The sequence below is a fragment of the Hylaeus anthracinus genome, unplaced genomic scaffold, assembly GCF_026225885.1.
Source record: "Hylaeus anthracinus isolate JK02 unplaced genomic scaffold, UHH_iyHylAnth1.0_haploid 18613, whole genome shotgun sequence".
Taxonomy (NCBI): domain Eukaryota; kingdom Metazoa; phylum Arthropoda; class Insecta; order Hymenoptera; family Colletidae; genus Hylaeus; species Hylaeus anthracinus.
In genome coordinates, this window is record NW_026534787.1 from 1 (window position 1) to 20803 (window position 20803).

The 20803-nt window shown below is 36.1% G+C and overlaps 1 protein-coding gene across 2 annotated transcripts; it reads left to right on the forward strand.

Annotated features, from left to right (window-relative positions):
• The first annotated feature begins 6531 nt into the window (after positions 1-6531).
• Positions 6532-20663, forward strand: LOC128892804 (uncharacterized). 2 transcript variants are annotated; one of them, XR_008461183.1, is made up of 5 exons: positions 6532-6925; positions 9919-10144; positions 10726-11004; positions 19111-19471; positions 19996-20663. XR_008461183.1 is itself a non-coding variant. In XM_054153356.1 (3 exons), exons 1-3 carry the CDS (start codon positions 6778-6780, stop codon positions 10862-10864), a joined length of 513 nt encoding a protein of 170 aa, XP_054009331.1. In that variant the 5' UTR covers positions 6532-6777; the 3' UTR covers positions 10865-11098. The 2 variants fall into 2 exon arrangements, 1 of the variants encoding a protein (XP_054009331.1); XM_054153356.1 differs by lacking the exons at positions 19111-19471; positions 19996-20663 and having other exon boundaries at positions 10726-11098.
• The last annotated feature ends 140 nt before the right edge of the window (positions 20664-20803 follow it).

The following is a 20803-nucleotide window of genomic DNA, read 5'->3' on the forward strand; positions in this document are numbered from 1 at the left end:
CGGTGAAACGAACGGAAAGGGATGTATACGACTGGTTTTTTTTTTTTTAATATTGCCGTGCAATAGCGTTCGGGTCTTTCGCTGGTAAAGGTTAAAAGAAAGTAGAACGAGAGGGGAGAAATGTCGACGGGTAAACGTCGAGAATAGAATAAATCGATCGAAACGATGCCTTTCGATTGGTGCGCGCCATCTCGCGATTTCCGTTTGTTAGTTTACTTCCGTATGTATATCGAGAGAGGCGTTTGATTGTTTTCTTTTGTCGTCGTCTGCGCAACGCTGGACGCTGGAAACGCGGGAAATCGAAACCGTTATTTAAACCGTACTTCTCCCCGCGCCTGGGGGGGCTAATTCTTTTATTATTACTATTATTTTCTTTTTCTTTTTTCTTTTTTCTTTTTTTTACTGGAAAACGAAACGAGTATTCCTGTTCGATGATATGGCGGTTAACGAAGCCGAGGAAAGCAAAATGGGGGAAAAAAAAGAAAAACACTATGTAAGAACTAAATAGTATAGTAGATGTATTCTCGATATATGATATTTTTCGACGATAATAAGACTTTAGTTGCGTTTTGGGAGGACTCACGCGACGAGAAGAGGGTACTTGTAAAGTAATCCGAGGTGAATCCCGTGTGTAATACTGTAAGGGTCGTGGAGAAAAGGAGGAGAAGGAGGAGGAGGAAAAACACAGACGGTGTGTTCGTTGGATAATTAACTTGGACATAACGAGGAGAGATGGAAACGAAACAAAGAAGAAAAAAAAAGAAGAAACAAACAAACAAACAAAGCGGTACTGTGAAGTATGTACATACAGAAAGTGTAGGTTTATATAGAACGGGTGGAATGCATGGGGAACGTGAGAACATTATACATATATATAGATATATATATATATATATATGTATAGATATATATATCCCTTTTTCTCTAGAGAAAAATTCTAAAAATCGACTGACTACTAATTGATAAAGATGATGTTTAAATGATAGATCGCTCCGCGAGCCAGGAGGATAGCGTGACGAGGAACAGAGTAGTATTTTCCGGAACGCGAGAAAGCTGTTTTACGTTTTCTTTTTCCGTTCGTTTTTATTTTACGTTTTACTTTCGTGGTTTTTTTTCCTTTTTCGCCCCCCCCCCTCCCCCCTTGATTTTTTTGTTTGTTTTTTAGCGAACGTATCAATTTATTTTCGCCGATGCGTAGAACGATCGAGGGCTTTCGATTACTTTACGAGTGCTCTTGAACCCGACCATTTTACCGCGTACAAGTATCATTTTATACGGTAGAACTCTTTGCACCCGGTTCGATGATTTTAATTCGTGAACTGTTCAAACACCGTCGAGGATAGATCTGTTCATTCTGTTTTCGCTCATTAATTTAACTATCGTCGAGTTTCATTGTGTCTCTCATTATCGAACCCTTGTACATTAAGTGACTAGTAGTTTCTTTCTCTCTCTCGTTCATTATCATCATTATTAATATTATTATTATTATATTATTATTATTATTAATTATTAATTATTATTATTATTATTATTATTCACCTTTTTTATGTAAAATAAGACTAAGACATACCAAATGAGAAATGTAAGGACAAGTTTTGTTAGGTTATAGTACTATATCGCATATCAAGAACGCAAGAATACATGCGCTGAAAGCACTCTGTATTGCCTATGCACGTCTCGGTGAAACTCAGTAATCGAGACGCCACAAGACCACTTTTACTCTAGCAAGAGTATACGACTAGAAGTATTAATATTTAATATTAATAATCAACGCGGATTGTCCAGAATGGATGGTCATGTTTTTGAGGATCAACGTCGAGCCACCGAACAAAGAAAGGAAAGAACTCGATTTTAAATTTCTTTAGATCGTGTATCGTTTTCGTTTTGCCTTTTATATATATACATAGATATATACGTAGTTTTATATATCGGCCATTGATCCTTGGAAAGTTTCCTACGTCGTCGGACGCTACATCAGAGATGGGCAAAATTTTATTTAAATAAGAAGATACAGTCATGTGTTCGATCGAGCAATCGTTTAAATATGCATCACGATATTAATTTCTTTCTATAATTCGAGTTTCAATTTTTATTCAACGGGTAACGAATCGAAAGTCGTTCATCTTTTATTCGTTACACGAAATTTTTATCTGGATAAAACTTCTGCCCATCTCTGCGCTAGGCGAACAAACGTCTTTTTTCTTCCTTTTTACGACGCATCTCTCTTTTATCCGGAGACAGATCATTTTTAAATGCGAAAGTACAAATTACGTGGGTACTCGTTGACCCTCTCCTGCGAGGCTTTCCTGGCGTAATATTTTGACCGTTCAAGGCCACGGAATTGTATCCCCCCCCCTCCCCCGTCGTTTGACTATTCTATTGCTTCGTTGCGCATGGGGAAGCGACCTTGGACCGCCAAAAAAGGGATTCAGCGATTTCCTGTAGACAATTTAAGGGATCTTCTCGCTTCGCTGCTTCGATAAATGGGTTAAAGAATTTTTCTTTTTAAAGACATGCGCATGGTTTCGTCGATTCTTTAACGAGGTTTTAAAATTGTTACAGCTATGTCTATAGTTGTGCCTGCAATGTGTGCAATACCGCACCTACTTTCTTAAAAAAAGAAAAAACATTGATATCTTCTTCTTTTATTCTTCTTCTTTTATTTCAATTAAGTTTGGTATCGCCGGAAAAGAGCTCTCTCTGAAAATAATTATAGCTGTGTCGGACAACGCAGAAAAGCGGCCACTCGATTTTTCGAAAGCGACAAACGGGAAGATCTCTTATAAAAGACGTTTGTATTGTTTTCTTTGCTTTTGTTTCTGTTTTTCTTTTTTTTTTTTTTTTAAGATTAAACTTACTCAAAGACTGATGGCCATTCATTATGGGAGGTTCTTGTAATAATCGTAATCTCACGCTGCGCGATCATGCCAGCCGAGCGCATGATCGCCGGAAGTACATCGACGTTGTACGAGAAGACAGGACAAGACTATATAGCCTATTATTGGCGAACGATGCCCGCGGGCCATCGTACCATGAGACTAAATGAAAAAAAAAAATCGATATCATAATTATGTGTCGTTTGATATAAACGAATAATTAATTATTAGTATGTATCATCGTTTTATACACAACCTAATTATATCTACGTACACTATGTACATTCCTAGTATACACTGCGAAACACACGTACACACGTGACACACACGAACACACACACATACACACGGTACACGTTTACATACCACGTTGCATTACACGCGCTCGTACGAAAGAAACAAAAGATTAAAAATGGAAAAAAAAGAATTATAACGCATGGACCTATTGTATACGTGTACGCGCGTGTGCATGCGCACGCAGAGACACTACACGTACGAAATATATTTATAATAATTATATAAATATATATATATATATATAGCTATTCCAAAACGGACCACCGCGACATCGACATATACGAAGATCATAATTTAAAATTATTGCAAAACGAGAAAAGAAAAAAAATCGAAATTACGTGAATTAAATCGTCGCACGACCGATACGTGCGCAATTTAAATAAATAACAATCGTGGGGTTGAATTATACGAAACAAGCGTTTTAAATTTCGTTGTCGAGGGAGCAGCAGCAGCACGAACCACCAAGCAGCGCCGTTGCCCAGTGTCTCATGTATAACAAAAACGCAATCGAGTCCTCTGTCAATTTTCCAAATACACGGAAAGTATCCTCTGTGTGTGTATACGTATACAAAAGAAGACGAAGGGAAACGAAAACATTGTAATAAAAGTTTAAACAAACAAAAAAAAAATGAATTAAATAATACGCGCATGTATAGCAAAGAAGTTGTTACACTTGAGCACAATAGAGAGAGAACAAAGTATATGGAGTATAGTTTTACACGAAGGCTTTATCGCCCGTTTAGTTTTATACCTGAGACACGAAGAAAAGGCTGAAACGGTTAGACGATACAGATGAAAAAAAAAAAAAGATGAAATAACAGAAACAGTTCGACTACCACCCCATCCATTCCCTTCACCTCTGTGTTCTCGAGATTCTTTCTGTCTTTCCGAGATCGAATTTTTATCGCTCGCCACAACGCTGGACCGAATTAAGACCTTGGACTCACGGATACAGCGCGAGGTGTAAATATTTTCGAAAGTATTGCGGGAAGTCGAAGCTGCAATAATTATTTACCAGTGCATTTTGAACCAAAGTTGAAGGAAATAATGGAGAAAAATCATTTTTTTCTTTTTTCAGTACTTTTTTATTTTTAAACGAAAAAGATCCTTCTTGTAATATATAGTTGACGTATGTAAATATAATGTAAAAATCGGCTGACAAAATTTCATTTCGTAACGCGTGCGAAAAATGATTCGATATTATTTGATACGAAAGAAATTTTATATACGAGAATAATTTTATATAATCGTTTCGGAAGCCCACGCCTTAATTCGGCCCTAGCCGCACGCATAAACGCCAACGATGAATACTATACGCGCGGTCACGTTGCATCCTTTTCGTACACGGGACTTTTCTCGGCGTCGTTCGTCTCTGTTGTGCAAGACTTTGTACCGATTTCGTTTAGCTTAGCGCACGGCAGAGATGGGCAAAATGTTTTCCCGGATACGAGTCGTTTCCAAAGCGAATTAATTTGTTCGATAATAATTGCCAATCGGAATTATAAAATTAAGCGATGTATGAACGAATAAAAATTTATCCGAATGCGTTTCCGTTCGTCATTTGTTGCGCGAGGAAACTTTTGCCCGTCTCTGCGTATAATGATATTTTTCGAAAAATCATCGGGGAACGCGACGATGTTTATTCGAATCGGTTTCGGGGCAACGTCGCGTTCTCCACTCGTCGCGGACCAATTGTTTCTTATTAGCCAAAGTTTAGAATTTGTGTTTATTATCTAGTTCTTCCTTTTCTTCGCAATCCACCTTTTTCCTAATCTCCTTTCCAATCCTCCACTCCCTTCCCCCCTCCCCCCTCCCCCCTCCACCCTCCCAACTCCTCTGCCACACCGAGCCCCATTTCTCTTTTTCATTCTGTCATCTCTTTCACACTCATACTACACATGGACACAGGACATATATGTTTGACATATTATTATATTTACAATTATTTTAATTATAATTTTCCAGAAGTATATATTATCTTTAATAATCGTGGTAATTTTTAGACTAGAAGAACAATATATTAGCGGATAGAGATTAAAGTATACATACAACAAAAAATGAAGCGAATATATATATATCAATATATATATATATATATATGTACATATATATATATCAATATATATATATATATATATATTGATAAAATATTGAGATCGTAATTAGAAATTGGGTCGAGTGCATACAATGCTGAAAGACGATAACGGTATTTACGTGTAAGAACGTTAACGAGATAAAAGAAAAAAAAAAACGAAAAAAAAAATAATAATAAAAAACGGTTCGAGCAGATGGAATAAAAGCGGACTTGACCAACGTCGTCAAGCTGCTCGCAGAGAATTCAATGATTGAACAAAAAGGAGATCAGTAAATGTAAATGTTTGTAAACAAATTATGAAACATTATTTGTTCAGTGCCTACATATTTACACAGTAACAATAAAGATGAAGATTAGTGAATATCCTCCCGTCTCTTTGATTTCATCGCCAAGAAGACTCGACCACCCCGATAAGAACATCGTCTATGTTGCTGCGTCGAATTCAGAGATGAGTAAAATTCTTATCCGATACAAATGTAAATTTAACCCTTTGCGCTCGAGGAATTTTTCTGTAAAATCAAATCCAGTCCATTTTTATAATAAATTTCTGTGAAATCAAAAACTCTACTTCGAAGAAAAACATCTACGAACGTTCATGACTCGATGTATTATTATTTCAATTAATAATTAGTTGTATTCTGATGTAAGTGAATTTGAAATTGCACGTTCACAAAATTACTAGACGCGCCACGCGAGCGCAAAGGATTAAATTAAAATTGAAAATGTCATATTTCTTATACACGTCATCTTTCCAAATTCTTTATTATTATTCTTTTAAATTTGTCCACGATGATTCTTCCTCACTATAAGTGAAAAATCTCTGTTTAGTTTGGAACGAGCACGACGCAGGAATTTAAAATAGAATATAACACCGTTGCTGTCAGGCGGTAACATCAAAGTGCATGTATCAGGTTCCAACCAGCCTCGAACATGCGAAAATGTAGTCAGATCTCAAGGTGATAGGATAAAACACAAACATAAAATTTATCCGAATTAAATTTGGCTTATCTTCAAATTACACGTGCGAGTGTCTTTATTAATTATTTAAATTAGCTGCTTTCCGTTTTGTATTCGCATATTAGGGTTCCGAGCGGTTCCGAGTGGTTCCGGGCCCCAAGAAGAGGCGCGCCCCCACCACCGGTCCCTCCCTTTGCAGCTCGCGCGGTTCCGAACGGTTCCGAACGGTTCCGAGCGGTTCCGGGCCCCAAGGAGAGGCGCGCCCCCACCACAGTCCCCTTCCTTCGCAGCTCGCGCGGACGGTTAATCTCACCAGTTGAATTTCGCCGCTCGAACACTTTGCATCTGATCGCTCCTGTCGACACTTTCTTTACGCGTCTTGTCATCGCATCGACGTTTCTTGACTGATTATCATTCGATAATTATTTCTTAAATAATTACTCGCTAAACACTCACTTCTTAAATAATTATTCGCTAAACACGCGTTTTTTAAATAATTATTTAATCAATTTAGCGCGTTAACGCGCGAACATATCTTCAACACTGATCGAGATGCGGCAGGTGTGGATCGTGCAACAATTACCGATGCCGGAGGTGTCGAACGTGTTTTATCCATTGAACACGAGCCTGGAGGACGAAATGAAGAGATTGTTTACGAACTTCTGGATCGAGAAGACTACATCTGCGCCTTCGGTAAATGGTAAGTCGTTTCTTTTCTCGGTTTTCATATTAATTAGGATTTACTGGAAATAGATGCGATGGTTGTCTTTAAATCATAGCTTTCGTTCACCTTGCCGGCGAGGAACAGATTCGTGTTTCAAAGTGTTTTAATTTGCCGTGCGCTCAATGTCGCGCTAGGGAACTTGTAACATAATCGTTTTGCGTCGTACAGTTACATAGATAGCATTGTTCGTTTAATCATAAATTAAGTCGGCAGATTATTATACGTTTTCATGAATTTCTTTTTAGTATACAATTTATTAGATCTACCAGAAATACATATTCCGTATTCATTAAAAACGATATATAAATTGCAATCATCCTGTCGAGATGTCATAAATAATGATAAAAAATTACATTATTCGATAAAATTTATTCAATATACGAGAAATTTATTATTTTGTGTTATTCTAAAAACGAACAGAACTTTTCGGTAGATGTGATATATACATTTTTTCGAGCATCCCTTTTCGTTTAGAATAAAAGAAACTAATTATTAGTAATTATTTTTGAGAATTTCGGATCTTGTAATGTATAACGAAATAGCGTCGACAGTTTGTATACCGAATTTCTGTTTCGCTATGGTCACCCTGTCATCTGCCACAAACTTCGTTTGTTTTCGATGGATACATACATATTGTGACACGTAGTTTCGTGTCAAGTTTAAAGGAATCCTTTTTTAATTAAATCAAACTGAGAAATATTCATAATGTAGCACAGGAGATTTAAACTGAAACATTTTAGATATTCTTAAAATATCAGATAGTCGAATTTCAAATTGTGTATCCAGATCGTAATTGTGCGCCAAGTTTTGATCCGGTCTTTCTGTATTTAGTAATCAGTCGAATCGATAAGAGAAATTCTAAAACGTGCCCGTGGCACAACTGGTTATCGTCGATTCGTAGAACCCCTTTATTGAGTCCAATTCGCCGAAGTCAAGAAACTTCAGTAAATATACTTTCTATTTACTTCTCGATCGTAGCTTAATTTACCGCGGTGTTTCCCGAACTAGAACGGCGCACTACAGAAAATGTAATCACGTGTAATTAAAGTAGAGTTCTTGATCTTTCGAATGGGATAGGTACATACCGATTAAAAATATTATTCAAAGAATAATTAAACACATGGATTTAGTTAAATTGGAAATAATTTCTATTTATATTAATGTAGAGATATTCTTAGTTTATTCGAAAATTATTCAATTCATTTCGTATTTTTATTTGAATAGAAATAACATTAAGTTGAGCAAATTTTATTCTCGTGCACGAAGACCTTTGTGCATGACCTTTCCACAGATTTATTATTCGTTATTTAATTCTACCTTTGTTAAAAGCAGTACAAACTAGTCAAATGTGTAAAACACGAATGACTTCTATCTAGATGTATACTAAACACGTAATAATTAATTCCATCAAGAGTTTGAGAAACGCTGGCACAGGCTGTCGAATTCCGAGAAAATGATGTCACCTATACATGTAGGGTGTACTTGGTCGAGATGAAAACAAAGATAAACGTTAACGAATGTCGTTAATCTTTTTCTCTCGATCGAATTTTGAAGCGCGTATTTATGATACTCTATATTTACTTTTCGGTCGAGCATCGATTCCATGGCGGTTTCTCCTTCATCTTAAAAATACGATGACTGTTTACAAAGTGTGAAATCGGATACAGCAACCGTTATTCTCTCGATTCATGCGCTATCGAACCCTCCGGTCGGCAAAAAGACTCAACGAAAATAAACGATCCGGCGCGATAATTAAGCAGCCATACATTTATGTTTTGGTTTTTTTTCATATTCAAACTTTCTATCAGCGCCTCTAAGGAAAACTATGTCATAAACATTTCACGTATTTTCGTCCATGCGACGAATTTAGAAATTTTAATGAGACAATGCATTATCATTCTTGATTAATTACTGTTAGACTGTGAACTTTTATGCAATGTGTATAAAATATCAAGAATAGTTTAAAAAGTAGAAGAAACTTTTATTTAAGCTTATATTCCCTTTCTATACCTATGAAGATATGAACTTGCATAAACATCCAGTCTGCACATTAGTATTTCTTCTGCAGTCCATAGTCGTGGTCTACTAACAATTTTTATTTAAAAAATACTCTTTGAAGTCGAAGACGGCATTTTTATCTGATATACATATTGGATTGTACAGAAAGTTCGTGGCAATTTTTAAGAAAACTTCAAAGGCACATTTGAATTTCGATATATATTTAATATATATTTATATTTGATTATATATATTTATATATATATATATATATTTTTATTATTATTATTATTATTAAAGGTATTAAACCACCTACGGGATTATTAGCAATATGCACATAGATGTGCATATTATCAGTACATATATAGATTTACATTATAATATATGAAATACAATACAATGCGACAATACAATTTCGAAAAAGAGTGCAAAACATGAATCAAGAATAATAATAATATCAAGAATTATAGGCTTATCATTAAGGATATACACAATTGTTTTTCAGAAATTTTTTCAGAAAATAATTAGCCGCGGTTTATATTTATATTTGATATATATTGAATTATATAAGTACCATTTTGTTTCGCAACTTTTTCCACCTTTTAAGAGATGTACACATGTCATTTGTTTCTAACCATTCCAAGATATGTACATATAGTTGTAAAAACAATATGGCGAGTAAATATTTCTGTTTAAACCACAATCATAAGTAATCAAATACAAAGGCACATAATTGATTTTTACGTGTAATAATAATACATAATCAAGCAAACAGACAACTTTTAATCTTCTCTCAGTCACATTCTATAAAAACACATATATGTATTTAGACTTGTACCACGTACCAAAAATCGGCATGGACTTTTCAGACAAACCAATATAAATAGTTTTTACAACAAAACAACTATAATTCATAATAATTTTACCTACACTCTCAATTGATATAATTTTTGTGATGTTGAATGTTGTAGTTGAGGATGTCATGGAAGAGTTCCGTCACAATGGCCGCGACTTCGAGTACTGTCCAGATATGGACAGCGACGCATTGAACGAAAAGTCGCCGCCACGTCGCAAGAAGAACAAGAAACCTTTGCCTACAGAATGCGTTTTCTGTAGAAACAATGGCGAAGAAGAGACTTACTACAGGGAACACTTATTGAAAGACGTCGATGGCCGCGTCCGTTGTCCAGTATTGAGGTAGACATTGCGAAATTTCAATTTTACCATGTATTTATAGATGACGCAATTACGTTTATGCAGCAGACGATTCAGAAAGTATATTTCTGTGGTTAGAAATATTTCTCCATGGTCCTTTAGTGTTTCATCTTTTGTAATTTCTAATCTTATATAATCTGAGGTTTAGACATTTCTCTTAGCACCCCGTCGCAGCGAACAAACGTTTATTTTACCTGTATTGTACCTATTTTATCCAACGTCTTGATACACAACGAACATCGAATTTTAGACCAATCAATAGAGCATTTTTGTGTGACAAAAATAGTAACATTAAACCGATTGTGCAGTTACATAAAATGGGATGCGTAGATTTATAAGTATATGTTTTTCACTTCAACTCTGTTCCGTTTTCCTTGCACAATCGATTCGCTGTTACTATCTTTGTTACAAAAACGCTGTTTTAATTCTCTACCGAATGGCCTATTTACAATTATCGCGAGCGAATCTCAACGGACCTTAGAATTTTCAAACAGGCGAAATAACTTGAAATGCTTTAAATTTCTCGCAATTCACACCGTTTTTTCTCCTTTGTCTGTCCTCAGAGCGTACACGTGTCCAATTTGTGGCGCTACTGGCGACGAAGCCCATACGATCAAGTACTGTCCAAAGAACCCTGGAACGTGGACAACCGTGAACGCCTTCAAACTGTTGAGAAACTCGATGGGCAAACGACGCAAGTAAAAATGCGCGTGCATTTTTACTCGACGTCCTCGCGTCGTTATCGTGTTAAAAAACGACGCGACGATTTTCTTCGGGGGCTCGACGCTTGGAGCTTCGAAATTCGACATGTTCGATCGTTCCTCCGTATCATCTGCTGGCAGGTAATCGTGTCGTTGACACCCTTCGAAGTAACAAATCAACGAAAGTATATCAAGCGGTAATAAGCAATATACATGTATATATGTATATTTAATAGATTCCTAAGAACGTTTTGTCCAATGAAAGTTACCACTCGTTGATCTATCAGCCAAATATATCTGTCGTACAGATTGCGCTGTCGAACACGGACAGAGTCTCCAGGTCGCGCAACAGGGAGGAAAATTTATTTTACATTTTCTTTTCGGTATCGAAACATTTTTATAGTTGGTGTAGAGGGAATAATAACGACGAAGATAATTTTTCAGTCTCGAACAAATCTTTATTAACTTCTCGGTCTTTAACTAATACATCTTTAATATTGAACAGTAACCAGAATGGAGGATAATTCTGAACGAAATTGTTATAATTAGTTTTGACATTACTAATTGTGAGCGAAAAAACTACGATAAATTCAAACGTACAACAATTGAGAAATAAAATAAAAATACTTAGAAACTATTCACAAAAGTGTAGAAAACGCGCCTATTAGAAATATCGGGAGGCCACTAAGTAACATACAAAATAAACAAATGATCGAAACGGTTTATAAATATTAATTTTATAAGTGAAATAAATTTTCGGAACCTGCGACGAACGAAACGGAAGTGCCTTAAGTATTACGTAATTCTGGGTCACCTTGTACCGGATCATCGAGCTTGTAGCGCGGATTGTCGAGAAATTAGGAGGCTACAGCCAAAGATCATAGTTCGTAGAAACTATTTATACTTTTTCGTGCCATATGTTCTCGGTGAAAATATTTCGTTTGTTCCTTAACGAATAACATCGCAAATTTCATCGTCATCGTTCATTTTCTTAGACAGAAGACGCGCATTTACAGATACAACATCGAGTCAGCAGTTGATATTGATCTTTTTCTTTTTTTTTTTTTTTTAATCGAGCGTGTATCGCGCATTTACACGTATCGATCCCGACGGAATTTTGTTCGCAATGATTGGCACGGTAGCTTGTTTAAAAAACATATTTGTCGTAGCTATAGTTCCGACGCTCCATACTATATTTCTATAATATACATTCCCAAGATTCTAATCACGATAAATATGGAATTTGATCGCATTGGCGTAGAATTTGCGAAACCTTTACTCGTATTTTTCGAAACGATTTTAGACGTTAATGCAACGAGCACTGTGATAACGAGACAATCCCTTTTTACGCGGAAGCCGTGCATTACACGATTCGTTCGACTACTACGATTACGTATTCAGATCTTGTCTTTTAAACTAATTACGCCGTCGAAAGAAATTTTGAGAATCAGATCGAACGGTAAAATCCCTCTTTCATCTTACGATGTTTCACGGCCTAAGCAATTCCAGAGTTAGATTTTAACTCGCCTAATTAAGTGCAAATATATATATATTCTCTTCCACGAGACGATAATACGATTAGATTTAGAATGACTTTTCTACATATCGATGGAGAATGTAGTTCTCTTTTATTTATAACAGAGTTGTTGCACAGTTACAAAGACTGTGTTTGTATTATATTAAACACGAGAGAGCATTCTTTATAAACTACTTAATCCTTTAAGCGGTCAGGTGGACAAATACGGCCAGTGAGAGTTGAAGTTCCTTTTACGCGTTAATTATTGGGTAGCTTTGACACATTCGAGATCCGATGACTCAGCCGATGGGTCACATTCAAAGTTTAGCTCGTGTGGGTTAAGGAAAATTAAAATTGATGCTTGCGAATTGAGAAATCAAGTCAAGTACGCGGGTAATTGGTACAAAAATGATTTAAAACAATAATAACTGATATTCTAAATCAGCGCCTGCCTAATCCTGTTCTATTGGGTTGTCCGGAATGTTCGTGTCAATTTGTAAGAAACATTTAAAGACACGTTTGAATTTTGATATATATTTTGAAATACATTTTAAAATTCCCTTTATAATATAAATTCAGATAACTATTGTACAATGCATAAATACAGGTGCACCGATTTCGATGATTTTTAAATATGTTGAAGAAATCAACATTTTCAATAACATTTTCCTATACATATTGAATATTGATGTATATTTTGAAATACAGTCAGTGTAATAAATATTCGCACAACGACCATTTATTTTAAATTGGTTGCTGTACGAATACTTTTTACACTGACTGTACATTTTAAAATTCCCTTTATAATATAAATTCAGATAAGTATTGTAGAGTCTATAAATACAGATGCACCTTTTGTCTGACCGTATATAAAATTAGTAAGAAAGAATAACTAAAGAGATCGTCTATAATGTTATTATTTTTATTGAATTATATATGTATCGGTCTGTTCCACAATTTTTCCACCTTTTAAGGGGATGTCCACATGTTATTTGTTTTCAACCATTCCCATATACAGACCTGTATATTCGGACCTGTACCGCCTACTAAAAACCGGCATGGACTTTCCAGACAACCCAATAAATAACAACGCTTGCATTAATTACCCGCGCATATAATTTTGAAAAATAGAATCTGATTGCGCGAGTTTGCAGCGCTCGTTCGTTCAATTTTTATCTCACTCGACTCTAGAACGTAATAGTTACCATATATAAATAGTGAACACGATCATTCATAACTATTCTCGTCAATGTTCCTTGTTTTATTTTGCGCGACGAATAAATAAAAACAGAGGAGCTTAGCATCGTAATTCTTTGTGTATGCGCAGTACCCGATATATCGTTTTCTTGGAACTCTGCTCGTCACGCAAAACCTTTTCTGTTCCTGTGTGTTCGATCATTAGGTCTCATCGAAGGTTGCGACGGGGATACGAAAACCGTTGTGTGTTTACATTCTTTTGTTCGCCACACTTGGATGAACTGATGGTCGGATCGACGCTGTTTCAGGCAGTGGGTTTTTTTTTTTTTTTGTTCGACGGTTCACAGATTTAACACGTGCGCGAAAATGAAACTAGAACAGTGGTTCTTAACCATTTCGAGCGTAGTTTAAAAATAGATCGAGATATGGATAAAATTGTCCACGGCTTTTGATCGCAAATAATTGGGTAATTATAGAAAACAGGTACATCCTCACCGATTTCGATGATTTTTAAATATGTTGTAGAAATCAACATTTTCCTATACGTATAACCGTCGCTCGGCCTTAGTTTCCGAGATGTTTGCACTCTTTGTTCGATTAAAAAATAAATTAGTGTATCATATCTACCGCATATAGTCAAATATTCACGCAAGTTCATTTTTAATCATTTGAAAGTAATCCGTTCAGTAACGACGTCAGTGTCAAACTAATTTTTTCTGAGCCTAAACAAACCCTTGACACCGACGTCGTTACTGAACGGATTACTTTCAAAGGATTAAACATGAACTTGCGTGAATATTTGACTGTATGCGGTAGATATGATACACTAATTTATTTTTTAATCGAACAAAGAGTGCAAATATCTCGGAAACTAAGGTCGAGCGACGGTTATATGTGTAGGAAAAAGTTGTTCAAAATGTTGATTTCTACAATATATTTAAAAATGATTGAAATCGGTGAGGATGTACCTGTTCTCTATAATTACCAATAATTGTAATAAGAAATAAATTGGATAAAGGAAACGTTGCGGTTAAGAATCATTGAACTAAGACGGAGAATAGTAGCACGCGAACGAGCGTTGCGACAAACCAAAGTTTCCGAGCTCCTTTCGAAATCTCGATTCGGGTCGATGGTATTAAAGTATCTTCAGAATACTTATAATTTCGATACTCAATTATATTTATCGTATTGTATATTATCTAGCGTGTAAGATTTAGGGTAGAATAGCTTTTACGATGGACGATTAGTTCGGTATCGAAGGTACAATTTTCGCCGCTTATTAATCATTTTTCATTAACGGACCAATTGGTAACTGAACAGTTGCACAGTTGCGTAAAATGGTACCGCTTGTTTACCTACAGCGTATACCTATTATCCGTCATCCTTAAAACGGTCTTAAAAGTGTCGATACTGCTTTTGTACACGTTTAATTTTAACCCTTTCGTCGCGGTACTATACGAATTTTTCTCCATCGTAAATGAATTAGTGATGCAAGCTCATAAATGTATGTATGTATATTAATTAACCATATTAATGTTTTTTATAACCAAAGTTCCTACAAAAGTAATTGGTAGTTATAAGTGTTAGGATATGAGTAGGAAATAAGGATGACAATTGCTACGAGACGTGCCAATGCACCGCGACTATCGCGTACGGTATGACAGACTATTTCGACTGTATAGAAAAAAGCAACATGTTGCTTAGATAACGAAACCAATTAATTGGTTCGTGCAATTGGATGCACTCAATTGGTTGTTTAGCCCTTTGCTGTCGCGCAACTTTATGGAGATAAGATTTAGACTAATACTTTGATAACGATATCAATATACATTGAGACTAATTCAGTATTTCAACGTTTGTTATTAATATTGATTGAGCTTGAGACAGCAAAGGGTTAAAAATCCGTTATTAGTCTGATTTTCCTAGATCTTAACGATACGAATTATTTGTAAGGCTGTTGTGCTTAGAATTTATTATAATTAGTACTATTCGCAAAGGTAAAAAAAGAACCAAATTTTAGCGTAGTCAACTGCAGTATTCGAAAGTATTAAATATACGCGGTAGGGTTTTGCGTGCAATTTTCCATTTACACGCGTAACGTTACCAAAGAGGAAAAGGTAGTAATAAGATCGTTTTCTCATTCGTTTTATCGAGGGTCTCGAATTATAAAGTAGATACAATTTTCAGAACAAAAACACTTTGGAACCCAAACGGTTCGTAACGGTTCACTTGCTATAATTATTAGGTTATCCAGAAAGTTCGTGGCAATTTCTAACAAAAATTAAAGGCATATAATATATATACATGTATTTATTGAATCACATAGGTGCAATTTTGTTCCACAATCTTTCCACCTTTTAACACGTTCACTGCCAGACTAATACTCTTCAAAATTTCTACTGCGATTAAATTTTGTTTACAGACTATTGGAAACTGCGTAATGAAGCATTTATTGTGGTATTTAGTTTTGTAACTTCTTCAAAGTTCAAGTATTTCATTTAAATTCATTTTCTGTGACACTTAACTTTCAGAATTAATTTTCGTAGATTTTTAATGAAAAATCACTGTCACCCATATATGGGTGACGTGGCGATCAACGAGTTAAGAGATGTATACATGTTATTTATTTTCAACCATTTCGATATACAGACTGTTCCAAAAATGTTGTAACACATTGAAAGGGGTGATTGGGAAGGTAATTTGAAACAACTTTTTCCTTAGCGAAAATGTTGTCCGAGGCTTCGTTGAGGAGATATTAACGAAAAACAATGACCAATCAGAGCGCGCGTATACCGCTACCGCGGCCGCTCCAACGGTATCCGCGCGCTCTGATTGGTCAGTGTTTTCCTTTAATATCTCCTTAACGAAGCCTCAGACAACATTTTCGCTAAAGAAAAAGTTGTTTCAAATCACCTCCCCAACCATCCTTTTCAAGGTGTTACAACATTTTTGGGACACCCTGTATTCAGACCTGTACCACCACCTACCAAAAATCGACATGGACTTTCCGGACAACCCAATACATAGAAAAAAGAATATACAACAATAACACATTTAAAATTAAAATTTAAATCCACGGTTGTCGATAAATAAAAACACAACTCGTTAAACCGTATAATATATTTAACTATATTTTTCCAAACAAGTTAAAATTGTGTCTACTTTATCAAAGAGGGCTTCTGCCTTGGGCAGCCGACTTCGCAGAGTAGAATGATTCATAATTAAACGCGAGATGACGTTGCCGTAATCCGATGCCCCAGCGTGGTTTACGATTCAGATGCAGGTGATAACGTAGTTATAGCAGCACAATAGTCCCTACGTTACGGAGGTAATTTCTTCGATGATTATTACGCCCCGTGCATTCCATACTCTCGTTCCATGTTCATTTCGCTTGTCAATATCATATACACGTGTATCCTAACACTTCATCGAGCTTGTCCCACGAGAATTGTACAAATGTTAATTTCTCCGTTACATTGCAACCTATCCTATAGGTAGAAATATATGTAATCGCGTAACGTTTAAACGAGATTTTTCCAGATAATGATCGACGATAACGATTCTTGTTTATTTTGAATTGATGCGAATCGAACGCGCGTCCAGCGGTATATTTTGGTTTGCTTTTCCACTGAGCGAAGTCGCTGAGAAACTTTTTACGGTAATAATTCATGCGTGCGCCCGAAATATTGAAATTGTAACTTTAAGGTACAATTTTGCGTACTATCGTCGTAATGTACAATATATATACACACATATTTGTATCTCGTTAATTTTTCTAACTATTAATGTATATTATTATGTTATTATTTAAGCGTACGTAGTCTGCTAATTCGTATCATGAATACTGATGTTTAAAAAACTATATTGCAATTTAAACGACTGTAACCCTTTATATCCCTATCTATATTATTATACATCAAGGTATTTTTCAATGTAACTTTGGAATTTAATTACGTATCATGTATACTCCGTTCCGTTTTTCTTTAATAGTACGAACTTGTATCTTTTATTTTCAGCTTATCTTCTATACAATCAAAAAAGGAGGAACAATTATTAGAATATTCTCGATTGTACATATTTCACTGTCAGATCGCTCATTGATACCTCGAGTAATTGGTACAACGGTTAAAAATAGAATAGACTCGTTTACCTGCACAGAATTGAGAACAATCTAGGTTTAATCGTCGAGAATCAGTAGTACACGCGGTGCGCGAATGAAATAGAAAAATAGATGTTTTATAAGTAAGTTATTAAACATCGCGTGACTAGTAGTTTCATGGAAACTGTCCGCATTTTGTGCACCGCACGCGTCGACGAGCACAAACCGTTGTTTCGTACCTCTGCGACCGGTAATAGCAATTTTGCTTCTGTTTTTTAATAATAATTGCTTACAAAAGTTTCTTACTGTTCATACTTGCCGAGTTGCTGAAGATATAGGATTGGCGATCTTTTGTTCATATATCCTTTTTTGAAGTTTATTCTTTTTAATTGTTTAAAATCGGACGCAGTATCGCGAAAATATTGTTCGGGTGCAATCAGTTGATTCGCCTCGAGTTATTGTGCGCGTGAATCAAATCGCAATTATTCACGGTACTTTGTAGCAACACCTAAACGTTTAGTAGGTAAGTAGGTCGTTTATTATACTCGTTTCTGCATGGTCGGTTAGTGGCAATTTTGGAATAAATCTTCTTCGACAGATGAAGGTTTAATTCTTGACAATGGCAAAACGGAAGGAAACAAGAAAAGTATACCTAATTTCTTCTCCCTTTTTCCATTTATTGTCAAACACCATTCGTGACAAAATAATTACGCGTGCTTTACGATTGTATTCAATGCTTAATGAATTGCTGTAGGGTCAATAATGAATTCTCAATACCCTTTCGCATTTAATTTATATTTACTGATTTAAAGCAGCTGATTATACACTTCTACACGAGTCACATACAATTACTTTATGTATTAATAATTTTGTATCGCGTGAAATATTTTTGCACCCTATTGGAAAAGTGTCATTAACACAAGTCATTTGATCAGTCACAGGAGAAATAAGTGCAAATTAAATGTCTATGATTACACACTCCTAGATAAGTCACATACAATTGTTTCATTGTATTAAATTTATTATCACGTGAAATATTTTTGCACCCCATTGAAAAAACGTTCTTAAAACCAGTTATTTGATCAATCACAGGAGAAATAAGTGCAAATTAAATGTCTATGATTACACACTCCTAGATAAGTCACATACAATTGTTTCATTGTATTAAATTTATTATCACGTGAAATATTTTTGCACCCCATTGAAAAAACGTTCTCAAAGCCAATTATTTGATTAATTGATTACTGGTGAAATCGCAAGCACAAATTGCAATTTTACTTCATAAGATCATGAAAGTATTTAATATTTATCTCGGGGTGGAGGGGCGCAAGTAATCCGTGACGTGCCCCCATTATTTGTAAAATCGAGAATCGGTCCTGGCAACAATGATAACCATTAGCCGCCTATCTGAATCTGGTAATTCCCGGTGTGTCAGGAAATACAAGGCATCCTGTGTGTACATAAACGTCGACTGGCGTTATAAATCGTTCAATAGAGGACGAGCCACTGGACGGAAAACAAGTCATGTCGCGGCTCCTCGCGTCGGCGTGTGCTATCTCGATCGTCCTAATGATTTCGGAAACCGTGTCGCTGGATCGACCTGGCCGAGGTACGACGAGACAGCTCGAATCGTCACCCTTGTTCTTGTTCCACTTGCTGAAGCTGAAGCACAAGATTCAGAGAATAGAGAACATTCCGACCATACCGACAACCGCGGATTGCATTTGCATACCTCACTATCTGTGTGACATCAACGGTACCGTCACGCCGGATAAGATCGGAACGATCGATATTCGGTGAGTGAACAAATTGTTTAAATAAAAAATAAGGAAAGTGATAGGATAGGAAATTGATAGGAAAATCAAAGTGACCTTTGGAAGACATATTTTCTTTAGTAGATATAGTTCCTTTAGTACAATTTTGTATATTATAATACTTGAAGTCGTATTCAAGGTCATATTTTTCGTTGTTGAGTGAACAAATCGTATAAATAAAAAAATTGCAAATCTCTGGCCTTGATAGGGAAATCCAAGTGATCTTTGAAACAGTAGACATATTTCCTTTGATACAATTTTGTTTCACAATTACGTAGTTGAATTTGCTTTCCAAAGCCTAGAAGACTATACTCGTGTTGCCTATTAAAAAAAAACATCAGTGATCTTGATACCTTGAAGAGAAGTAACTAAAATATTTATAATTGTTTTGGAGTCACATGTCATGTTATGTGAAGCATTCTCTATAATAAACTGCTTCCTTTTTTATAGCAAACAAAGTGACCAAACAAAAATAAATTAACTAACATTAGTTACTTTAATTTTAGATATAGAAGATGTACGGGTGACTTGGAAGTCTGCTGTCGCCTGGTGAACGCAACCACCACGACAACTACTACTACAACTACGACCATGCGAACTACCACGACAACTAAAGCAACTACTACAACAACTAAAGCAACTACTACAACAACCAAAGCACCAACGACCACGACCACAACTCTTCCGCCAATTATATTCCCGAATTCAGAATCCCCTAATGCTGAAATCTGTGTATGCGTGCTGGTGACGCAATGCGATCCAAATGGAATCATTGGATCGTCAGGCGAGGGTGTGATCAACCCCCGAATACAATACGTCCAATGTCCCAGCAGCAATCAGGTCTGTTGCATGCCAACAGCAGTGATACAGTATCCTACAACTCCTCCAACTGCTCGTCAAATCTGCGTCCTTTGTGGAAGCACGATCCAGTGCAGCAATGGGGTCGTGGTTCCCGTGAACGTCGGGGTCGTGAACCCCGTGGTGACCTACCAACAAACGTGCCCAGTGCCCACTACCTGCTGCCAAGGGATTAATCCAATATACAACAACGGGATTCCAGTGGTACTGGGGCCCGTCAGGTACGCCAACACTCCTCAGGCTTGTTACTGCGTCAAGAGCTGGCTTTGCGCCCCTGGAAACTCGGTCAGTTGGGATAACGCTGGCGCCATTGACCCCAGGTCAGTTTGGAATGATTCCATTAACTGGATAATCGATTAAATTTACACTTTGTTTAGCTTTTTATTTAGAGACAGTTCATAGCTTGAAAAAGAATTGTTTACATTAGGAATATTAGAAGTAATTTACACTTTGTTT